Source organism: Rhamphochromis longiceps, linkage group LG18 (genome assembly GCF_057381845.1).
Source record: "Rhamphochromis longiceps isolate RC_006_pf linkage group LG18, R_longiceps_female_GT1.1, whole genome shotgun sequence".
NCBI lineage: Eukaryota > Metazoa > Chordata > Actinopteri > Cichliformes > Cichlidae > Rhamphochromis > Rhamphochromis longiceps.
In genome coordinates, this window is record NC_140574.1 from 33,104,031 (window position 1) to 33,126,545 (window position 22,515).

The 22,515-nt window shown below is 39.5% G+C and overlaps 1 protein-coding gene across 1 annotated transcript; it reads left to right on the top strand.

The window, feature by feature from the left end:
• Positions 1-11,430: 11,430 nt before the first annotated feature.
• LOC146648719 (myosin-7-like) lies at positions 11,431-20,156 on the top strand. Its single transcript, XM_085388213.1, has 25 exons — positions 11,431-11,707; positions 11,799-11,969; positions 12,061-12,370; positions 12,451-12,530; positions 12,622-12,827; positions 13,802-13,925; positions 14,014-14,150; positions 14,255-14,510; positions 14,588-14,830; positions 14,936-15,112; positions 15,209-15,354; positions 15,450-15,540; positions 15,622-16,011; positions 16,087-16,213; positions 16,297-16,415; positions 16,520-16,716; positions 17,559-17,742; positions 17,963-18,128; positions 18,218-18,342; positions 18,438-18,746; positions 18,828-19,031; positions 19,121-19,417; positions 19,523-19,627; positions 19,832-19,927; positions 20,016-20,156. The coding sequence occupies exons 1-25, from the start codon at positions 11,495-11,497 to the stop codon at positions 20,154-20,156; spliced, it is 4,614 nt and encodes a 1,537-aa protein (XP_085244339.1). The 5' UTR covers positions 11,431-11,494.
• Positions 20,157-22,515: the final 2,359 nt, after the last annotated feature.

The window sequence follows — 22,515 nt, forward strand, 5'->3', positions numbered from 1 at the left end:
GCGTGCTGATGCTGATGTATGCTTTTCAGCATACCTTAGTTGTAATTCAATTCAATTCAATTTTATTTATACAGCCCCAAACCACAATAACAGTCACCTCAAGGGGCTTTATATTGTAAGGTAGACCCTACAATAATACACACAGAGAAAAACCCAACAATCACATGACCCCCTATGAGCAAGCACTTTGGTGACAGTGGGAAGGAAAAACTTTTAAACTTTTAACAGGAAGAAACCTCCGACAGAACCAGGCTCAGGGAGGGGCGGCCATCTGCCGCAACCAGGTTGAAGTGAGAGAAGGAAGCAGTTGTAAGCTAGTAAGAAGTAGTTGTTTAAGTTCACTCTCAAGTTCACGTTTTAACCCAACCCACAATCTCTTGCTAACCTTCAGCAAGCTCAGCGAGCGGTTGTGGCTCGGGTGGGTTCCACCAGTTGGAAGGTAGGTGGTTCACTCTTCAGCTTCTTCAGTCCACATGTCAAAATGTCTTTGGCTAAGGAAATTGAATGCCATACTGTCCCCAGTGGATCCATCAGAGTGTGAATGTGTGTGGTGGTTAGAAAGTACTTAAAAGAACACCAACAGAGTAGAAGACTGCTAGTAATTACCACCATATTTTCAATATAACAGATTTAGTTTACATTTATTAATGATGATGATTATAGTAGTAGAGGATCTTCTACATTCAGGTGTTCATTCCTGCAGTAGGATTTCAAAGGTGCAAGGTGCACAGAAACTGACATATACCAAAATGACTCCACCATTCTGCATTCACAGTGCTGTTATTAAAAAGTCAGCAACTAATCTTGAACTAGTCAACTTAAACAGCAACGACTTCACAAAGCCAGACTGCAGATTTTGGTTGATTTTTTCAGTGTTTCAAATCTGACTGATGCCATCAACAGAATGTGTTCAACATAAAACATAGAGGTTTTGGAAAATCTGTATTTTGTTTTCAAGAGATATCAGCTGAAGTTGAACTAGTGTTTGCCTTACTTTTTCTCACTTTTTCATAATTTACAAGTCATTAAGAATACATTCTTACATATATTTACAGTGGCGGCTTGGAAAAAGGCAAATATCCTTTAAGAAATTAGAATAACGCTAAAAAGAAGTTTCCATAAAATTTAAGTTTCCATGTTATATTTGTAACAAATTCATGGCGATATTTATCATTTAGAGTACAGTCAAGTGGAAAAAGAATTTTTTCTGTGGTCTGTAAGGGATTTGAACCCTAACCTTGTGATTACTTCATAGGAACTAGAAGTGACATGAATGTGGCAGTCTAAAGCCAGGCATTGTCCTCGTGAGTTGAAATAACTGCTCTTGAACGGTTGATGTGCATATGATTAGCTGAGTATATCAAGCAGACAAATTTAAAGATTCATTCACTCATTCATTCGTTCTTTGAATCCTGTGGATGTGTCAGCTTTGTTTTAGTGAGGCTAAAGGCAGGAGGTCCTGACAGAGTTGTCAGGAATATTTTTGGGCTTAGACGGTGAAGATGTGCCTGGAACATCAGCATCTGTTCTCTGGGAAGCAGGGAAAGCTGTGATGAGAGGTAAAACAATTTCATTCTCATGAGATAAAAAGAAAAGAGTAAACAAATGTATTCAGGAATTAGAAGAAATCATCAAATCCTTAGAAGAAGTCTGTCTCCTGCCTGTGACAGGAAATGCTGAACAAAATACATACAGCAAATCTAGAATTAAATAAAATTATTAACAGAAAATTTTAATATGAAATCTTTTCTTGCAAATATTTGAACATGGTAATAAATCAGGTTGATCTTAAGTGAACCAGAGAAAATGAAAATAAAGAAAGAAAAAACGACCAAGGACTTATCTGGGAACACAGTATATGACCCTAAAAGAATAAATAACACCTTCAGAGACTTTTACAAGACTTTATATTCACTTCTGTAAACCCATCCAATGACGAAATTGATCAGTTTCTTGATGTTTCTTGACATAAACCTTCTGAAATTATTAGACAGTCAAGCAATAGCACTGGATTTACCACTGACATGAGGAAAACTCCAGGAAGCCACTGTTTACCCAATAATAAGGCTCCAGGTCCAGATGGATTTCAAGCAGATTTCTACAAAGAATTTTGGACAATTCTGGCACCAGTATTCCATGGAATGTTGCAGGAAATCAAGGAAAATGGCACACTACCACTAAATATGAATTCTACCAAAATTTGTCCCCTGCTAAAACCAGGAAGACCCTGTATTTCCTACCAGCTATCGCCCAATATCACTTAAAATAATCTGCAAAGCTCTCTCAAAAAGATTAGTGAAGATAACCCCCTTTTAATACATCCTGACCAAACTGGTTTTGTAAAATCATCCTCCAATAAAATTATAATTCATGTTGGCAGTAATGACACTCGGTTACGTCAATCGCAGGTCACTAAATTTAATGTCTTTAATGTCAGACTGTAGACTTCATCACAGTAGATACCTTTCTGAAAGCGCTGTAACTAAGTTTAAGAATATAATCCACTCACTTTTATCATCTTCAATGCCCTGTACCAACACAGAGCAGCTACCTGAATGCTACTCCCACAGAGGTTGATTATCTTGCTTATAACTTTGCCTCCACACCTCGTATGACTCTAAATACTAGATCCTGTGAAAAATAAGGCTTCAAATCAGAAGTACTTGACTCTGTGGTATAATTTTCAAACACGTAGCTTAAAGCAGATGACTCGTAATCTGGAAAGGAAATGGTGTATCACAAATTTAGAAGATCATCATTTAGCCTGGAGAAATAGTTTGCTGCCCTCCACAAAGACAGAACATCTTACTATTCATCACTGATTGAAGAAAATAAGAACAACCCTCGGTTTCTCTTCAGCACTGTAGCCAGGCTGACAAAAAGTCAGAGCTCTGTTGAGCCAACCATCCCTTCAACATTAACTAGTAATGACTTCATGAATTTCAAAAATACAATTTTAACCATTAGAGAAAAAATTACTAATAATCATCTCACAGATGTAATATTATCTACAGCTACTTTCAGCACCATTGATATTCATTTAGTCTTTTTCTCCAATTGATCTTTCTGAGTTAACTTCAATAATTACTTCTTCCAAACCATCAACGGGTCTTTTAGACCCCATTCGTACAAAACTGCTCAAAGAAGTCCTGCCATTAATTAATGCTTCGATCTTAAATATGATCAACCTATCTCTAATAATCGGCTATGTACCACAGGCCTTCAAGCTGGCTGTAGTTAAACTGTCTTGACCCAGAACCCATTAGCCAATTACAGAATAGACTTTATTCTATTTGATACATTAGTTAAACAATATGGATTATCAAAACTGGATTTGTTGAATGTCAAAAAAGTAAATCTATTTTGAAAACGAAATTTAAGCCTAATCAAGTGAAATTGCAAACAAGAAAATGTGGTACAATTCCTTTATCTCAAAACCCCCAAATTACTGTCTAAAATATACAGGACACTCTCCAGAATGGATGAATCAATATCCTTTCCTATTGCAAAATGGGAGTCGGAAAACTTCAAAGCTTCTGGTCTCAGATACGCTTGAAACCTTTAAATCGATTAGAAATCCCAGTCTACAGTTACTACAATGCAAAATACTACATAGAGTGCACTACACAGGTCAAGAGAGCGTAGTTGTCCCCTGCTTTGGTGATTGTTTTTAATGTGGTGGGGGGGTCGGGGTAGTTTTTTTGCTTGTTTTTTTCAGCATCTGTCAGATCTGGAGTTTATAAATTAAAAAGTAATACTTGCAAAGCTTGACTGGGAACGATTGCAGTTAGTGTGATTTGAGCAAAAATAGGAAGCAACCTCCTTGTGATTAAGATATATCTGTGTATGCTCGGTGATTCTATTGAATTATTTCACTGGTCACTCTCAGGCTTTGGGCAACTCAGTCGCAAAGCAGCTGCACAGGTTGCCAGGTGGGTGTCTTCAAAAAAAAAAAAAAATCACCTATTTTTGCTCTATAGTGACTGAATCATAAACTTAAAATGAAAGTCTGTCTTTGTAAAATCCATTTGATCTGTTTGTGGTGATTACAAAAACAGTCTGACTACAGCAGAGGAAGTTTGGGGTGGGGTGAATTTCACAGAATGAATGCAGCTGTGAGAGGCTTTAAATAGACCAACAAATCACTTCAGTGAGGTGTGATGGGTGTAAGAATTTGCTACCAAGAATAGCATCTAATAATACCCTGCCTGAACTGACAGACACAACATCATTAATACAACCAATACTCTCAGAAATATGTTTTTGTACTTGCAATAAGAATGGAACTAAAATCCTTGAGGTGGTGATGCAGTATAGCCTCCTCTGTTGGCATTGATTTGCATATGGCCAGGTGTCAAAATGTTTTCAAATTAAACTAAGAAACAGAACATTTCAGGATTGCAGTTTTAAAATCCAAGTGTTCAGAAGGCTATCCTGTGGATGATTTCAGTATTACTATCAGTCACAGGTTAATGTTCAAACATCTTTCAGTGTACTCAGAATTTAATTAGACATATTTGAAAATTTTATTTGAATGTAATTTTGCTCATGCTTAAACATTCTAAATATTTTCAAGTTTTAATTTCATATATACAAATGTCATTCTCGCTCCCGCTTTCTCTCTTTACAGTATAATCATCATCTATAAGGATTCATAATCTACAAACTGTGAGTGTGAAGAAGATTCAACCACATGTAAAATCAAAAGTGGAACTTCCTGTATAATAACTGAAAAAATAAAACTGTTATTAGAAAGTGTATTAGAAGCCCATGGCTCCAAGTCGTCTGTCAATTGTTCACCATCAGTACAAGCTTTGGTTCAGTGAGTCATTCCAAAACACTGACCACTACTGAATCACCAAACTAAATCCAACCTCTTCCCAGAAAAACAACCTCACCTAGAATCAAAGGGGGTCATTTAATTCCTGGAGTTTAGGCTGTAAATCAATCTCTCTGTGCCCCTTTGATTGGCTTTGTCAAGTCTTTACCTTACAATATAAAGCATGTTTAGTTGACTGCTGTTGTGATTTGGCACTATATGAACTTCTAATTGTTCGCACACAATCTCACAAATCTTTTGAAACAGTTGTATCTGTCAAAACCAGATTCACTCCACACTCCACAAAACAAAAAACAGAATGTTCAGGGCTTGGAAAAGCTTTTTAATCCCACGGGGCTGTGTTGGAAATGTAAAGACCAAAAAAGATGTATGCAGTGTCATGCACAAGATTAAAGCCGATCTATGACTGATAGTGTTCATTGCGTGTTTTTTCTATCCAATGTTTTTACTGCATTGGGAGTGTGTTTGGGATCATTGTCAGACTGAAAAATGAAGCTGTTACCAATCGGACACTTTCCAGGTGGGACTGCAGAGTGGATCAGCTAATAGCTCACTGGAAATCACCTTGAGCTAGGTGCCTTTTGTATGCTTTGAATGATTCATAGGTCAGTCTTCAGCGGCTTAACAACAACAACAACAACAACAAATAACTTTCCTTTGAAAATAGTCTGTTACAATGACTTGACTGAAAAAAACTAACAAAGCAGTCTAAACCTTCAGAAAGCCTAAAAACCTGTTGCTCACGACGAGCCTTTAAAATAACAAAAAAATAAGCAAAGTGTTAAAACAAACGGGGTGGCTCAAGTCTTTAGCAATGCATGTCTCAATCTTTAATTGACTTAATACTATCCAATTTCACTTTTTACTGATCCAATATAATTCTAAAAGCTAAAACATGAACAAATTTGAGAAAAATGTGAAAGGACACACTTTCCTGAGTATCTGAAAGTCCGACATATATTAGTCTCATACTATAGCAGGTCTGTTTTCAAATTGCCTGTCATTCCATGTAAAACTATTTCAGCTTAACATGGTTATTGGCCCACATTTAATCTGAAATTACTTTCCCTTAGATTGTTTTCAGTCGCTGGTATCAACCTTGTGTGCAGAGCTGTGCACTCTGAAGTGCATCAGCTGTAACGAGTCTTTATGAACATCATTCGCGACAAGTGTGAACGGTTCTGAGTTGTATTTTAGAAATGACATCTGTGATGTATTTTTAAACTTCCTTTATTATTGTGTCTCGTGTGTAACACAAACATGTGTTTAAGACAACCTGCAAACTGTGCCTAACTGGGTGAAAACTGTATAATGTTTTGCTAAGATTCCATCTGCTCTGTGGGCTGCTGAAAGTTGGACTGCTGACAAGGAGAAAAGTCCAAGCTATGGAAGTGCACTGCCCATGGCAAAAATGACTGAGTCATTGTAGACTATAAGTAAATAAGGTGGCAATTTGTGCCTTTCAAGTGTCATTCTGTCCTTTTCTCCCCTTCTGCCCAGGCAGTAAATGGAATCTGGTTTCCATCCATGACCAGTCCCCACTTGGAAGAAGAATTCAGTGCAAGAGATGACAGGAAAAAAGTGTGGCAGAATTAGAGATAGAGAAGCTATGTTTGGGTGAGTCACAGATGAGTTATGCTGCAGAAAGTTCCTGGCGGTGTTCCCAAAAATCACATTATTTGGACATGAGAGGTGGAGACAAACAAGCAGAGAGGGCAGCCAGACATGATCTCATGACCATGGAGAGCCCTGTCATAAGTGATGAAAATGATGGTGGTTACCAAGTGTGTGTGTGTGTTATCAGGTCAGGGTGGTGCCCTTGGCCTTGTAAGGTAGGGTTATCTGGGGTTATATATTTGATCCCAGCTTTGCCTGCAGGTCTACCAGCTGCTTTCTCTTCACCTGGCCTCTGTAAGTCTGGTTATACTTTGCATGCTGTTATCATAGTTTATTTTCCCATTGTCTAAACTAAACAGGTTTAAATGTGGTGTTATAAGGTCTCCTGGTCCTATTTAACACTTAGCTAACACTGGACTGGTGTACTTTGTATGGCTGTGGTAGGTTATCTACTAATCTAGAAGGTTACTGGTTCGATCCCTGGCTGCTACATGCCAAAGTGGGCAAGAGACTAAACCCCGAGTTGCTCCCATCTGAGTGTGAATGTTAGATAGAAAGCACTAAGATGTAGAAAAAATACTTGGGTGACTGAGACACGTTGTATTCAGCACTTTAAGTGCTTAAGTATTGTAGAAAAGCACTTCATAAGATCCAGTCCATTTACATGACCCAAAAGGATGTTGCAGAATCTCATTAAACACTCTTTTTCTCTGGTTACTGCAGGTGAATCATCATTTCATACAGTGAAGTCTGAGCTCACTTGTCATCTGAGTTGAACCCACTGGTAAATGATCTTTCTTTTTATAACAACTTATATTACAGAGTCAATTATATGGCAATTATATATTTCCATCAGTGGAAATTCTATATATGGTTTGGACAAAGAAAATAAGTTAGATTTTCATTTGCACAAGTATGGAGTGCAGTAAATTTTTAAAGAAAAGAAAGAAAAAGTATCAAGCTCTGAACCAACTCTTTGCATGTATATTAGTGCTGTGATGGGGGATGCAGAGATGTCTGTGTTTGGGGCGGCTGCCCAGTACCTAAGGAAGTCGGAGAAGGAACGTATGGAGGCCTCGACGCGTCCTTTTGACATTAAGAAGGAATGCTTTGTCCCTGATCCAGTAGAAGAGTTTGTGAAGGCAACCATCACCAGCCGAGATGGAGACAAGGTCACTGTAGAGACCCAGAATGGGAAGGTTAGTTCGTTGCTGTTTTTAGCATTTTGTTTGCACAGTGAGATTGCGGTTAAGTCAAATATAATCTTACTTAGCCTACCTTACATACTGTAGTGGTAGGCAATCGATTGCCTGGTCCACTTGATCGTTCAGTACACCACTCTGTACCATAAAACTAAATCTATCAGGTGATTTTGATGAACTGGAGCCACTCCAGTAACCAGGTCAGTTAGAGCAGCACAGGAAACACATTAGATGTGAGTGCATATGAGTGCATGTCTGGGAGAAAGTGATAATCTGAGTGTAAATCTATGAATGATTTAAAGTGTTGTCCTTAAGTGAGTGTCAGGACAAGTTCAAATGGAAGCCTGTCTACTAGTGCAATTAAAGTCTCCGCTCACAGCACAGAGCAGCTGAGTGATGAAGCGAGGTATTGCTGCCATCTGGCAATGACAGCCTGTGGTATGCACTGTAACACTACACAAGTAATGCTGACAATAACAGGGCAGAACAAGCAGGTAACACAGACAACAGGAGGTTAATGTTTGGTTTCATAACCCAAATCATCAAAACACATTCTATTTTCTTCCTTCCAGACTGTGACTGTCAAAGACTCGCAGATTCTGCAACAAAATCCTCCAAAGTTTGACAAGATTGAAGACATGGCCATGCTGACCTTCCTCCATGAACCAGCTGTGCTGTTTAATCTCAAAGAGCGTTATGCAGCATGGATGATCTATGTGAGTAGTTAGCAAGTCAAAAACAAGGAAAACCTGGTAAAACCTATTTGCAGTCATTTACATCTGGTGCTTTCACCAGATGAGGAGCAGCAAAATGTTCTGAAAAGAACAGGAATGAGATGGCATTGATTAAATCAGACACAGCATGAAACTGAAGAGATTGCGTATAAGTGGGTTGCAAAGAGGATAGCAGATGTGTAAGAACTGTAGGGAAGCAATAAGCGATCGGCTGGGGAACGTTGGCACGAAGATGACCTATGAACTGTGGTTAAGCTTGATATTGGGGGCTGCCAGAAATATTCAGAAGCTTCATTTTTTCTAACTTTAGCAAATACTGTATTCCATTAACTAGGAATGTACTTAAAATGTTAACATAGAAGCAAGAGCTTTCCCCCCAAGCAGTCAAAGCCCTCAACTCACTACCACCAAAGGACTGATAAACACAAACACTTTTAAAAACACCTTACAATACTCACCAAAAAACTCAAAAACTTCCACAAATCTACTACAAACTAGGAACAATACGCTTATTTGCACACCTCAGTCACATAGTTACTGAACACATCTAAACTATACTATATTTGCACATTTTGCATCTTGCACGTCTTCGTCCTGTCTTGTGTACAATATCCTACTCATAACTTGAACCTGGTATTCATTCCTACTGCACAATCATCTCACTTTACTGTAATTGCACATGGCCACTTCATATTGCCTCTGTCCTGTCTTTGTTTATTGTGCATAGATATAGTTAGTAATAGTACTTTTTATCTCTTAACTTTACCCAAATTTAGTGAGTTATTACTTATTTGTAATTTCTAGTCTCATATCTGTTTTTAGATATGTTTTTTATATTCTTATAAATGCACCACGGGGGGCTTGGGGTGAAGTGGCATTTTAGTACACTGCATTGACAATAAAGACCTTGAATCTTGAATCTAGACACAACAATGTTCTAGGAGTTACCATCAAATGAGCGGCATGTCCAAAGCCTGAAGCAAATCCAAACAAAAAGTTTTAAATTAGAAATAGAAATGCATTTATGCCTTAACAGCAATGGTTTTCTTTATATTCTCAGACCTACTCTGGGTTGTTCTGCGTGACTGTCAACCCCTACAAATGGCTGCCAGTCTACAATCAGGAGGTGGTTCTTGCCTACAGAGGAAAGAAGAGGAGTGAAGCACCTCCTCATATCTTCTCCATCTCTGACAATGCCTACCAGTACATGCTGGCAGGTACAGATGGATATTAATAGATACAGTTTGGTTTAAGTTTTGGGACATATACTGACATAACCTTTGCAAACGTACTTTTTTGCAGACCGTGAAAATCAGTCAATTCTGATCACGTATGTAAAGTCTTGGATACACAACACAACATTATTCTACAATATGGTGCATTTACGTATTGATGAGTGACTTTGCAATTACAGTGGAGAATCTGGTGCAGGAAAGACCGTCAACACAAAGCGAGTAATCCAGTATTTTGCAAGTATTGCGGCTGGAAGTGTTAAGAAGGACGCAAATGTCAAGGACAAGGTAAGCAGTAAACTCTGTCTTAGGTCCAAGAGATCATCAATGCAAATGCAAAGTACCTCAAACACTATGTTATCAAAACATGTTAGGCTTTTTAAAATTGTTCTTCAGGGTAACCATGGACAACAAGTAGAGAAATAGATATTCTAATTGACACTAACCAAAAGAATTTTTCACTTTTAACCAGGGTGACAGGCTTGGATTGCTTCTCATCAATGATGATGGCTTAAGACCTGCAAAGACTACAAACGTTTCTCCTGATTTCATATAATCTGCTAGCAGAGATTCTTAATTAAAAGAAAAAGAAAAAGAAAAAAGAGATAACCTCTAAATATTCACACATTTAACAACCACAGTGTTCCTTTATGACAGGGCACCCTGGAGGATCAAATTATCCAGGCTAACCCTGCTCTGGAGGCCTTTGGCAATGCCAAGACCATTAGGAATGACAACTCCTCCAGATTTGTGAGTGGCAAATATTTTAAAACTGAACCATGAGTATTGTGAATATTATGTTTCTATGGAATTAGTCAGTAAGAGGAAGGTTTTTAAATGCAAATATTATCTTTTCAGGGTAAATTTATCCGAATTCACTTTGATACCAGGGGAAAAGTAGCCTCTGCTGATATCGAAACATGTAAGAACAAACATTCTTTCAACACTTATATAATATTTATTTTGTCAAACAGTCACACAGTATATTTAACACAAATACCTTCTACTTCACGTTTGTCAGACCTTCTGGAGAAGTCTCGTGTGATCTTCCAGCTCAAGGCAGAGAGAGATTACCACATCTTCTACCAGATTCTGTCCAACAAAAAGCCTGAAATCTTGGGTTAGTGCATGGAACGGTATAAAAAAATATAAAACATAGGTTCTATATTGTCACATGCCCACCTTTATCACCTTTTTTCATTCATTCATGTGTCTTCCAGAGATGCTGCTGATCACCAATAATCCCTATGACTATGCCTTCATCTCACAGGGGGAAACCCAAGTGGCCTCCATTGATGACGCTGAGGAACTCATGGCAACAGATGTCAGGCTCTCACTTATTGCTATTTTATAACCTCTCATTTAATAAGTCCAGGTGTTGGTCTTATAGAGCACCGTAGAAGTTTTGGACCGATTACTTAAAGTGATATTTTCACTTTAAGGATGTTGAGACATTATTGTATGCTGTTCTACAGAGTGCCTTTGATGTATTGGGCTTTACGCAAGAGGAAAAGAACTCTGTGTACAAGCTGACTGGTGCCATCATGCACTATGGTAACATGAAATTCAAGCAGAAGCAGCGAGAGGAGCAGGCAGAGGCTGATGGCACTGAAGGTACAGTGTGGTTCTGTTTGGCACTTTGGCACAGAATCAAACCAATCAAAGTATTCTATTTTTTCTTCAGATGCTGACAAAGTTGCATATCTGATGGGCCTGAACTCTGCCGACCTCATCAAAGGTCTCTGTCACCCAAGAGTCAAAGTAGGAAACGAGTGGGTCACCAAAGGACAAAATGTGGCCCAGGTCAGAGAATAAGAGAAGGCATATTTCAATACAGTTATCTTTAAATGGTTAGATTTAGATTCAAAAATGAGGAATACACCCTCCTTGCTTTGTGGCTTCTTGTATGGTCCTTGTGTTCCCATTCCACAGGTGAACTATGCTGTTGGTGCTCTATCAAAAGCTGTTTATGAGAGGATGTTCCTGTGGATGGTAATGCGAATCAACCAGTCACTGGAGACCAGGCAGCCTCGCCAGTACTTCATAGGGGTGCTGGACATTGCCGGATTTGAAATCTTTGATGTGAGTAATCACAGTAAACTGCATCTCTCCCAACATAATATGTACAGAATGATTAAAATTGAATACATTTTCTTTCTTTCTTTCTTTACAGTTCAACACCTTTGAGCAGATGTGCATCAACTTCACCAATGAAAAACTGCAACAGTTTTTCAACCACCACATGTTTGTACTGGAGCAGGAAGAGTACAAGAAAGAGGGCATCGAATGGACTTTCATTGACTTTGGCATGGATCTGCAGGCCTGTATCGACCTGATTGAAAAGGTGAGACCCTGAACTATTACATGTTCAGCTCAAATATGGTATTTAAAAAAAAACAAAACTCATATTTTGCCCTTTCACTCATAAATTGCAGCCCATGGGTATCATGTCCATCCTTGAAGAGGAGTGCATGTTCCCCAAAGCCAGTGATGCCACCTTTAAAGCTAAGCTCTATGACAACCACCTGGGAAAATCCAGCAACTTCCAGAAGCCCAGAGTTGTCAAAGGAAAACCAGAGGCTCATTTTGCCCTGGTTCACTACGCTGGAACTGTTGATTATAATATCAACAACTGGTTGGTGAAGAACAAGGATCCTCTGAATGAGACTGTTGTGGCATTGTACCAAAAGTCTACCCTCAAACTTCTTGCAACTCTGTTTGCAAATTATGCAGGAGCTGACTCAGGTACACCTGGCTGAATATCTAGTTTGAAGATATTTGTAGGGTTTCTTGTCTAGTACTAACAACACATATTTTCTCAACAGCTATGTCTGAAGCTGTCGAGGGAAAAAAAGAGAAGAAGAAAAAAGGATCCTCCTTTCAGACAGTGTCTGCTCTTCACAGGGTACTGCTTATGTTTTAGATTTCTTGGACTAAATGGTTTTTACATGCAACTATCATTAGTATTTCTAAATATCTGTTTTACCTCATTAAAGGAGAACCTGAACAAGCTGATGACCAACTTGAGGTCGACTCACCCTCACTTTGTACGCTGCATCATCCCCAACGAGACCAAGACTCCAGGGGCCATGGAGAACCCTCTGGTGATGCACCAGCTGCGCTGTAACGGTGTGCTGGAAGGCATCAGGATCTGCAGAAAGGGTTTCCCCAACAGGATCCTCTATGGAGATTTCAAGCAGAGGTATTACCTCATTAAGATCACAGGTTGGAAATGCTCCCACATGCGAGATACCCAGACCACAAGAAAAACAAACAATTTTTCATACTGTCTAAAATGTCTAATATATGAAATGGGATCTTGTTAGTGCTGTCAAGAACAATACTAGTGCTTGTGTAAAATATTTTACTGCAAAAATATTTACATTGACAGATATTGTGATATGCAGCCTAAATTAACAAAAAAAAAAATCCCAAAACAAAACTGTAAAAGATTGCTGGAAAGGGCACCATATAGGCTTTGACTGATAGGAGCTCATGAGTAACTGGTTAGATGAATTTTTTTTCACATTAAAGTATGTTTCATTTGTAATTTAAACCAACCCCAATGAGCCACAATCTTTACAGATGTATTTCTAAAATATCCATGGTAAGTCTTTGAAGATTGAAAAATTGAAAAACTCATTTAGTTTGGAGAAGCTAGGTGAGTTACCTAAGTTGCTAGCTTTAAGCTCTTTAGTGCAAACCCGTACTCAATTTCTTGAAAAACTATAAAGAAAAATGCTTCCAAATGAGCAATAATTATCATGTCGTCAAGTTTTCAAAAAGAATAAAAAGTTGAAAAGTATATGAGTACATTAAAAGCACAGATTTTCATACTTAAAAATATTTGAAAGTAGTAAATTTACCTAATACATTAAGAAATTCACATTCTGTTTTTCAGACATGTATAAAGACCTCTTGTTGACTCTCACACCAATTCAGAAAGAATCAGACATTCCATTATGAAATTACATGAGTTCAGAGTATTGAAGTTTTTGCTTTTACTAATTATGCAGTAAAATATTTTTATACAAGAAGAAATCTGATATATTAGACACCTTAGACTAGAGAATATGAAAAACACTCGTGTGCTTCATTCTACTTTCAGTAGGGGTATCTCAAAACTTTGATAGCATTTCCACTGCACTATAAGCACAAGTTTACATCATTTTCTAGATATCGCATCCTGAATCCTGCTGCCATTCCCGAAGGCCAGTTCATAGACAGTAGGAAAGGAGCAGAGAAACTTCTTGGGTCTTTGGATATTGATCACAACCAATACAAGTTTGGGCATACAAAGGTATCTTCTCAGGTGTTACTCATATCAGTAAAAATGTCCAAAAATAAAAACAGAATTTTGCAACCTTAAAACCCATTGCTGTTGTTAGGTGTTCTTCAAGGCTGGCTTGCTGGGTCTGCTTGAGGAGATGAGAGATGAGCGTCTTTCCAAAATCATCACAGCGATTCAAGCCAGATCCCGTGGTCTTTTGTCTCGCATTGAGTATCAGAAGATGGTGGAACGCAGGTATCTTCTACAGCCACGTGATACTGGTCATTAAACATTCAGTAGTTATTGTTTTGTGATTTTATGCTTAACTGAATCCCTAATTTACTTGAAAAAACTTCTAGAGATGCTTTATTAGTAATCCAGTGGAACATACGTGCCTTCATGGGGGTTAAGAATTGGCCCTGGATGAAGCTTTTCTTCAAGATCAAACCTCTGCTGAGATCTGCTGAGGCAGAAAAGGAGATGGCCAACATGAAGGAAGAATTCCTAAAACTCAAAGAAGCTTATGCAAAATCTGAAGCTCGAAGAAAGGAACTAGAGGAGAAAATGGTGACTCTTCTCCAAGAGAAGAATGACCTGCAGCTCCAAGTTCAAGCAGTAAGAATGACACCATAGTTATATATTGTTTTAAATGTGTCATTAAAGTGAGCACTAACAAGAATTCTATTTGGTAGGAACAAGACAATCTATGTGATGCTGAAGAAAGATGTGAGGGGCTGATCAAGAGCAAGATTCAGCTGGAAGCCAAAATCAAAGAGCTGACAGAGAGACTGGAGGATGAGGAGGAGATGAATGCAGAACTGACTGCTAAGAAGAGGAAGCTGGAGGACGAGTGCTCCGAGCTGAAGAAAGACATCGATGACTTAGAGTTAACTCTAGCTAAAGTGGAGAAGGAGAAGCATGCCACTGAGAACAAGGTATGACTAATTTGATATTTCTATTTCTGACAACAAGGGTATGAAAAAGAGTCATGTGTCTAAGCTGTGCACAGAATTTGTAATACCATCATTTACCTGCAACAGGTCAAGAACCTTGTTGAAGAGATGGCTGCTCAGGATGAGATCATTGCCAAGCTGACCAAGGAAAAGAAAGCTTTACAGGAAGCTCATCAGCAAACTCTGGATGACCTGCAGAGTGAGGAAGACAAAGTCAACACTCTGACCAAGGCCAAGGCTAAGCTGGAGCAGCAAGTGGATGATGTAAAATATAAACTTTTTGAAATTATGCTACTTAGATGACACTATATTGGGGATTAAGCTATTCAGAAATGCAATAATATTTCGTTTTGCCATAAGCTTGAAGGATCTCTTGAGCAAGAGAAAAAGATTCGAATTGACCTCGAGAGAGCTAAGAGGAAGCTAGAGGGAGATCTAAAGTTGACCCAGGAGTCTGTGATGGATCTTGAAAATGACAAGCAACAGCTGGAGGAGCGTCTGAAAAAGTAAGCATTCATCTCAACATTGTTCAGTCAGTATCATCACTGAATACCATGTACACTGTTTTGTTGCCTAACACTGACAAGAAAAAATGCTGCAGGAAAGACTTTGAAATCAGCCAGCTGAACAGCAAAGTTGAAGATGAACAGGCCATCATTATTCAACTGCAAAAGAAACTGAAAGAGCTACAGGTGACAAAATGTGCACTGTTTTTTGTCTTAACTGTATTTTTTAAAGTACTGACTCATTTCAACATGTTATTCTCACACCAGGCTCGTGTAGAGGAGCTGGAGGAAGAGCTCGAAGCAGAGAGAGCTGCTCGAGCCAAGGTGGAGAAGCAGAGAGCTGACCTGGCCAGAGAGCTGGAGGAGATCAGTGAGAGGTTGGAGGAGGCTGGAGGAGCCACAGCTGCCCAGATTGAGATGAACAAGAAGAGGGAGGCCGAGTTCCAGAAACTGCGCAGAGACCTCGAAGAGGCCACTCTGCACCACGAAGCCACTACTGCCACACTCAGGAAGAAACAAGCCGACAGTGTTGCTGAGCTGGGAGAGCAGATTGACAACCTGCAGAGAGTCAAGCAGAAACTGGAGAAGGAGAAGAGTGAGCTCAGACTGGAGCTGGATGATGTGGTCTCCAATATGGAACAAACTGTAAAGTCTAAGGTAAGTTTAAAAATGTGGTTGGTCACTTCAAATAACAGATTAACATCTAGACTGTCTGTGAACTGTTATATTTAGACTACACTGGAAAAGACCTGCAGAACTTTGGAGGATCAAATGAATGAATACAGGACCAAGTGTGATGAATATCAACGATCCCTTAGTGACTTAACCACTCAGAAAGCCAAGCTTCAAGCAGAGAATGGTTTGTATTATCCTGTGTTCACTTAAAATATCATACGCATTTAATACAAAACAATGGAATATAATGAACTTGAACATCTGCAGATGAGCTTTTAAGACAGATGGAAGAGAAAGAATCTCTCGTTTCTCAGCTGACTAGAGGAAAGAATTCCTATAACCAACAACTTGAAGATATAAAGAGACAGCTAGAAGAGGAAATAAAGGTATGCAAAACTAGTATAGATCCAAATAAATTAAAAATAAAAACCCAAGCTGCAAGATAATTGCCCCCATTATACACATATTATATATATATATATCCATCCAGGCCAAGAATGCATTAGCCCATGCAGTGCAGTCTTCTCGCCATGACTGTGACCTGCTCAGGGAGCAGTATGAGGAGGAGCAGGAAGCTAAAGCTGAACTGCAGCGTGGCATGTCCAAGGCCAACTCTGAGGTGGCTCAGTGGAGAACCAAGTATGAAACTGATGCCATCCAGAGGACTGAAGAACTAGAAGAGGCCAAGTAAGTTAAATACAAACAAGAATATTAATCTAAACTGTGAAATATGATAAAGAGCTCAAAAGAAGAACAGTAAAGATAGGACCACCTGCTTTAAGGCCTTTTTATACCTTTTTTGCTATCAAATGGTGGCATGGCATGTTGTGCACGTCCCAATTTTTACAACCTGCTGCGCGGGTACCATGGATGGGTTGAAGACACGAGTGTTTGATCTTCAGTGCCATTTCAATAATGTATCAGTACAGAAGCTCTGAGATTTCCAGATGATAGGTAGAGAAGGTATACGTGATAAGGCGAGACCTTCTGGAGGAAACTTTGAAAACAGTTGGAATTTTTTTGTAGCTTTTTTTTTTTCTCCAATACCAACGCTGGTGCAGAAGATTTTGCTGAGTGGCGACAGCTGTGATGACGATAATTACGTCTTCAATGTTTTGATTTGAGCCGTTTTGATCAAGGAGTTCAAGTAATGAGCATACACCCCAATGTCCACAGTGCACGTGGTGTCCTTTGCTGGGTGTCGTTGGCCCAGAATGACAGAAAAACAACAATACTAGTTGGTTATATTCGAAAGTTAAAAAATGCCGCGTACATAGTTGACTTCTTGTGGTCACCTGAACAAATGTAAAATCTAACATTTTCTGAAAGGAAAGTGTTGTTCCTGAAGCTCCCTTTCAGGCAAAAACAAAATAAAACAAGCTTCTAATATGTAATTGGAAGCAAGCATAAACATACGTACGTCTGCAAGCCTTCGATAGATTTTTATATCTATAGAAGGCTACAGAGTACAAATGTTCAATAACTAAATAATGGCCCAAAATATAAAAACAGTTGTGTTTCACTTTTAGAAAGAAGCTGGCTCAGCGTCTGCAGGACGCTGAGGAGGCTGTTGAAGCAGTGAATGCTAAATGCTCCTCTCTGGAGAAGACCAAACACAGGCTGCAGAATGAGATTGAAGATCTCATGGTGGATGTAGAGAGGTCTAATGCTGCTGCTGCTGCTCTGGACAAGAAGCAAAGAAACTTTGACAAAGTATTTTTCATATTTTATCGTTAAACTACTGCAAACACATTAATCATTAAAATCATGCTTTCTGTTCTTCATGTTGAACTATAAACCTGGCATGTCTGTGACAAATAACTACCTCTTGCTTTGTCTAAGAGTTGTTACAGTGCAGATACAGGGGAAACTATGGAGAGGTCAGTGATTTAAGCCTAAATTCATACCATTTCTATCTCAATGTCTATCTCAGATTCTTTCTGAGTGGAAACAGAAGTTTGAGGAGTGTCAGTGTGAGCTGGAGAGCTCCCAGAAGGAGGCCAGGTCTCTCAGCACTGAGCTCTTCAAACTGAAGAACTCTTATGAAGAGTCTCTTGAACATTTGGAGACCATGAAGAGAGAGAACAAGAATCTTCAGGGTAACTGAACGCACATTCACAACACATGCACACACACACATACAGGTACAAAAGAAAAGTACACTGAACACAACCACTTTCATACACAGAGGAAATCTCTGACCTCACTGAGCAACTTGGTGAGGGGGGAAAAACCATTCATGAGTTGGAGAAGGTCCGTAAGCAGCTGGAGCAAGAAAAGAGTGAGATTCAGTCTGCCCTTGAGGAAGCAGAGGTGCGACTAAAACCTAATATCCTCCAGTCTCTTATGTATATATATTTATAACTTTAAAAAGAACAGTTCAAAATGTGATTTCACGACCGTCTTAGGGTTCTCTTGAGCACGAAGAGGGCAAGATTCTAAGAGCTCAGCTTGAGTTCAACCAAATCAAGGCTGACATGGAGCGTAAACTGGCCGAGAAGGATGAAGAGATGGAGCAGAGCAAGAGAAACCTGCAGAGGACCATCGACACCCTGCAGAGCTCTCTTGAAGCTGAGACTCGCAGCAGGAATGAGGCTCTGCGGCTGAAGAAGAAAATGGAAGGAGACCTGAATGAAATGGAGATCCAGCTAAGCCAGGCCAACAGGCAGGCAGCCGAGGCCCAGAAACAGCTTAAGGCTGTTCATGCGCATCTGAAGGTAAACTAAAAAGTAATTATTTCTCATGTTTCTATTTCTGTAATGGATTATTTATAACCAGAGGATCAAACATTTTTCTAGGACACACAACTTCAGCTGGACGACTCTCTGCGAGCCAGTGATGATATGAAGGAAAACATTGTCATTGTTGAGCGACGCAACACCCTGCTTCAGGCTGAACTGGAGGAGCTGAGAGCAGCTCTGGAGCAAACAGAGAGAAGCCGCAAACTTGCAGAGCAAGAGCTGCTGGATGTTACAGAGAGGGTGCAGCTACTGCACTCACAGGTGACACAGACAGAAAGGTTCATATTAAATTGCTGACCAAAGGTACTGCATATCATACGACATCATTTGTCTTTGTTTATTGTATGCAGAACACCAGCCTGATAAACCAAAAGAAGAAGCTGGAGGCTGATACATCCCAGCTTCAAACTGAAGTGGAGGAGGCAGTGCAGGAGTGCAGGAATGCAGAGGAGAAGGCCAAGAAGGCCATCACTGATGCTGCCATGATGGCAGAGGAGCTGAAGAAGGAGCAGGACACCAGCGCTCATCTGGAGCGAATGAAGAAGAACATGGAGCAAACCATCAAAGACCTGCAGCACCGCCTGGATGAAGCTGAGCAGATCGCCATGAAGGGAGGCAAGAAGCAGGTGCAGAAGCTCGAGGCCAGGGTGAGCACTTCTTTTACATATCTGTGTTATTTCTGGGAAATTAAATTTTTCAATTCTTGAAAGAAATTCTTTGGAGAGTTATCTGTATTTCATGTCCCCAACCAGGTAAGGGAGCTTGAAAATGAGGTGGAAATGGAGCAGAAGAAAAGCAGTGATGCTGTGAAGGGGGTGCGTAAATATGAACGTCGCATCAAGGAACTCACCTACCAGGTTTGTGGAAACTATCAGCATCCTTTTCCCAGGTTGAATTAAGCATTTTTTGTAAGTTTGAAACCATCCATCCATTTATTTTCTTCACTACTTATCTGCTTTAGGGTTATGGGAGTGATTGACAGAGCCCTTACAGAGTAAACCCTAAACAGGTTGCCAGTCTTTCACAGGCCAAATGTGTAACCTTGTTTCTCATTTCCACAGACTGAAGAAGATCGCAAGAACATCGTGCGGCTTCAAGATCTAGTGGACAAGCTGCAGCTGAAAGTTAAAGCCTACAAAAGATCTGCAGAGGAGGCTGTAAGTGTGGTAATGTTTGAGGTGAAGTCTACACGTGGTGTCGTCTTCTGTCTCCAAATACTCAGGTTTGTTTCATTAACCTTAACAGGAAGAACAGGCCAATGTTCATCTTGGCAAGTTCCGCAAGATGCAGCATGAGCTGGAGGAGGCTGAAGAGAGAGCTGACATCGCTGAGTCTCAGGTCAACAAGCTTCGTGCCAAGAGCCGCGATGTCGGATCCAAGGTTTGACACATGCACTTTGCAGCATCTGACCCTGACACGTGCTGCCCTCTAGTGGCTGCATTTAACTCTTTTGCTGCTCTGCTGTTCGTTCTTTAGCACAGATAGAGTATGTGTTCTGTCAGTTGATATCACTTTGTAATTATATATATATATAGTTGCTTTGTTGCACTAAAGCTGCACTAATCTGGAGCCCTGACAGCTGTTTCTCTTCTTCTTTTCCAACCTCCCCCGGCTGCTACAGAAAGGGTTTGATGAGGAGTGAAGCTTTGGAGTCAACAGAAACCCCTTTGTCTGCTGTGTGTTATAGATCCCCTCAACTATCACTATTTACAGCCTGCAGTGCTAATAAAATCTCATTAAGCTGTTGCACAACATTGTATTCGTTCTGTTTTTCTCAAAGTGGGTTCATGACAAATTGTACAAGACTTGAATGACCTCTAACACATGCAATATAATGCAGTAGTACATTAACTGGTAGTTAAAAACATAAAATTGTAGATATACCTATTAATGGTGAAAATGCAGCTACAATGTTCTAGATGCTAAAAAATATTGATGTCAAATACATTTGAAGGTGTCCTCCCTTCACTTGCATTTACAGTAAATAAGTATCTTAGAAGTAGATTATAACATAAACCATGAGTCAGGTATGGGATAGTGGCTGGTAGTTAACACATTTAGGTTTCATGACACATCCCAGTTGGATTCTAGACACAGGCCCATCCACAAGGCTTCACAAGCTACTGTAGATAGATATATGATAAATGATAAATGGGAGAATTGCTTCGGGTCAGTCCAACAGCTGAAAGCACCTGGGTGTGGTTGGGGATGGGTTAATCTCGACTTCTCAGCTTTGTTGTCTGCATTTGTAATTGTACACTGGATTAGAGCACACCAGTGTACAATTACAAATGCAGACAAGTGTTCAGTTAAATCTATAATAGTGAAAGTGACCAGACCATGCTGAGGGGAATACACCATGAACAATAATCACTTTTAATAAAATGCGATAAGGAGAGGCTTCAGAACAGATTCTGTCAGCGCTGTGAAAACAAGGAAACAGCAGTTGTCTACACTCGCAAAATATTGGCTATTGCAATAGCATTAAAAGCAAGTAATGTAGGTCTGTAGTTCTTTACTGGAAAGCTTTATGTCACGCTAACACATGTGCTATGGTGTAAAATCCAAAGCACTGGCATATATCAAGCTCTAGGCCTAAATGGGAAAATTAGAAGTCGAGTGAAGAAGTAGGAAAGAATAGAAAAGTTAAATAGTGAGATAGTGATGATAAATAAAAGAGGCGAGAGAAAAAACAAAATTCATGTATTTAAAATAGAGGTCAAGAAAGCCCAAGAGCCTGGACCTCAAGGTCAAACATAAACCAGTGCTCATACTTGGACCTACTGTAATACTGCCTGTAATCACTTGCAGCTGGTCAGTGAATCCTTGCCCAGGTCTGTCTGTTCCAAAGGCCTGGGGAGAATTCCAGAGGATTAACAAGCAAACATCGACAGAAAGATAAACACAATGGGATGCAATACAAACTGCATGTCAGGATCTTCATGCTTAATCTAGCAGGTTCGACTCTGTTGGTTTATTTACTTTTTAATCAATTAATGTATTTTTTTTTTACAGTGTCTTGAACATAATATTTGAAAATGCAGCTGTTTCTGATCCCTAATAGTTGCAATGGTGTAGAGGCACCATTGCTTTTATCATTTACAGAAACTGCTAATCTTACCTGTCTAGAGCTTTGCCTTGGTGCTGCTGTCAGGTCTTAGTGGTTGTTGTTTCCGCTGGAGACTAAATATTGATATGAGGCAGGAGAGGAGGAGGGAGGAGAGGGAGGCCCCAGAATCCCTTTGTGTGAAATTTAGGGAGCCCTTTGTCTTCTCTTATTACATCCCATATCTTTAACTCCTTGTTTGGGCTCACAGGTACAGAAGTTTGTCTATGAGCTAATGAAAGCACATTCACACCTCTGCTCACACCACATACAGCACAGCATGCGCTGAAGATTATCAGTGTCATTAACAAGATATCGGCGCTCACGCTCGAGTGAATAAAACAAGCCATGAATGACACAGCAATTCCCTGCTTCTGTAATTAGACCACATATGAAGCCATATATTAGACTGTACCTTGAAGTTCTCAATAGAATCTTCTCATTTTTTAATCTTCTAATTTCATCTGATCTTTCATTGTTGAAATTCTTCCAAACATTCCTGGTTCCAGATCTAGACAGACTGCAAAACTAATCCACAATGGCAGTGATAACTTTATTTACACAGCACTTTTATAAATACTCTACAGTGAAATACAGAGTAAAGCACATTAAAAACATTGTTTTTATGTAAGTGGGCTT

Coding starts and splice junctions, on each gene's coding strand:
- LOC146648719 (XM_085388213.1), top strand. CDS start 11,495: ATGAGGAATACACCCTCCTTGCTTTGTGGCTTCTTGTATGGTCCTTGT. Junction 15,541..15,621: donor AGAAACTGAAAGAGCTACAG/GTGACAAAATGT, acceptor TTCTCACACCAG/GCTCGTGTAGAGGAGCTGGA. Junction 19,418..19,522: donor TGCAGAAGCTCGAGGCCAGG/GTGAGCACTTCT, acceptor GTCCCCAACCAG/GTAAGGGAGCTTGAAAATGA.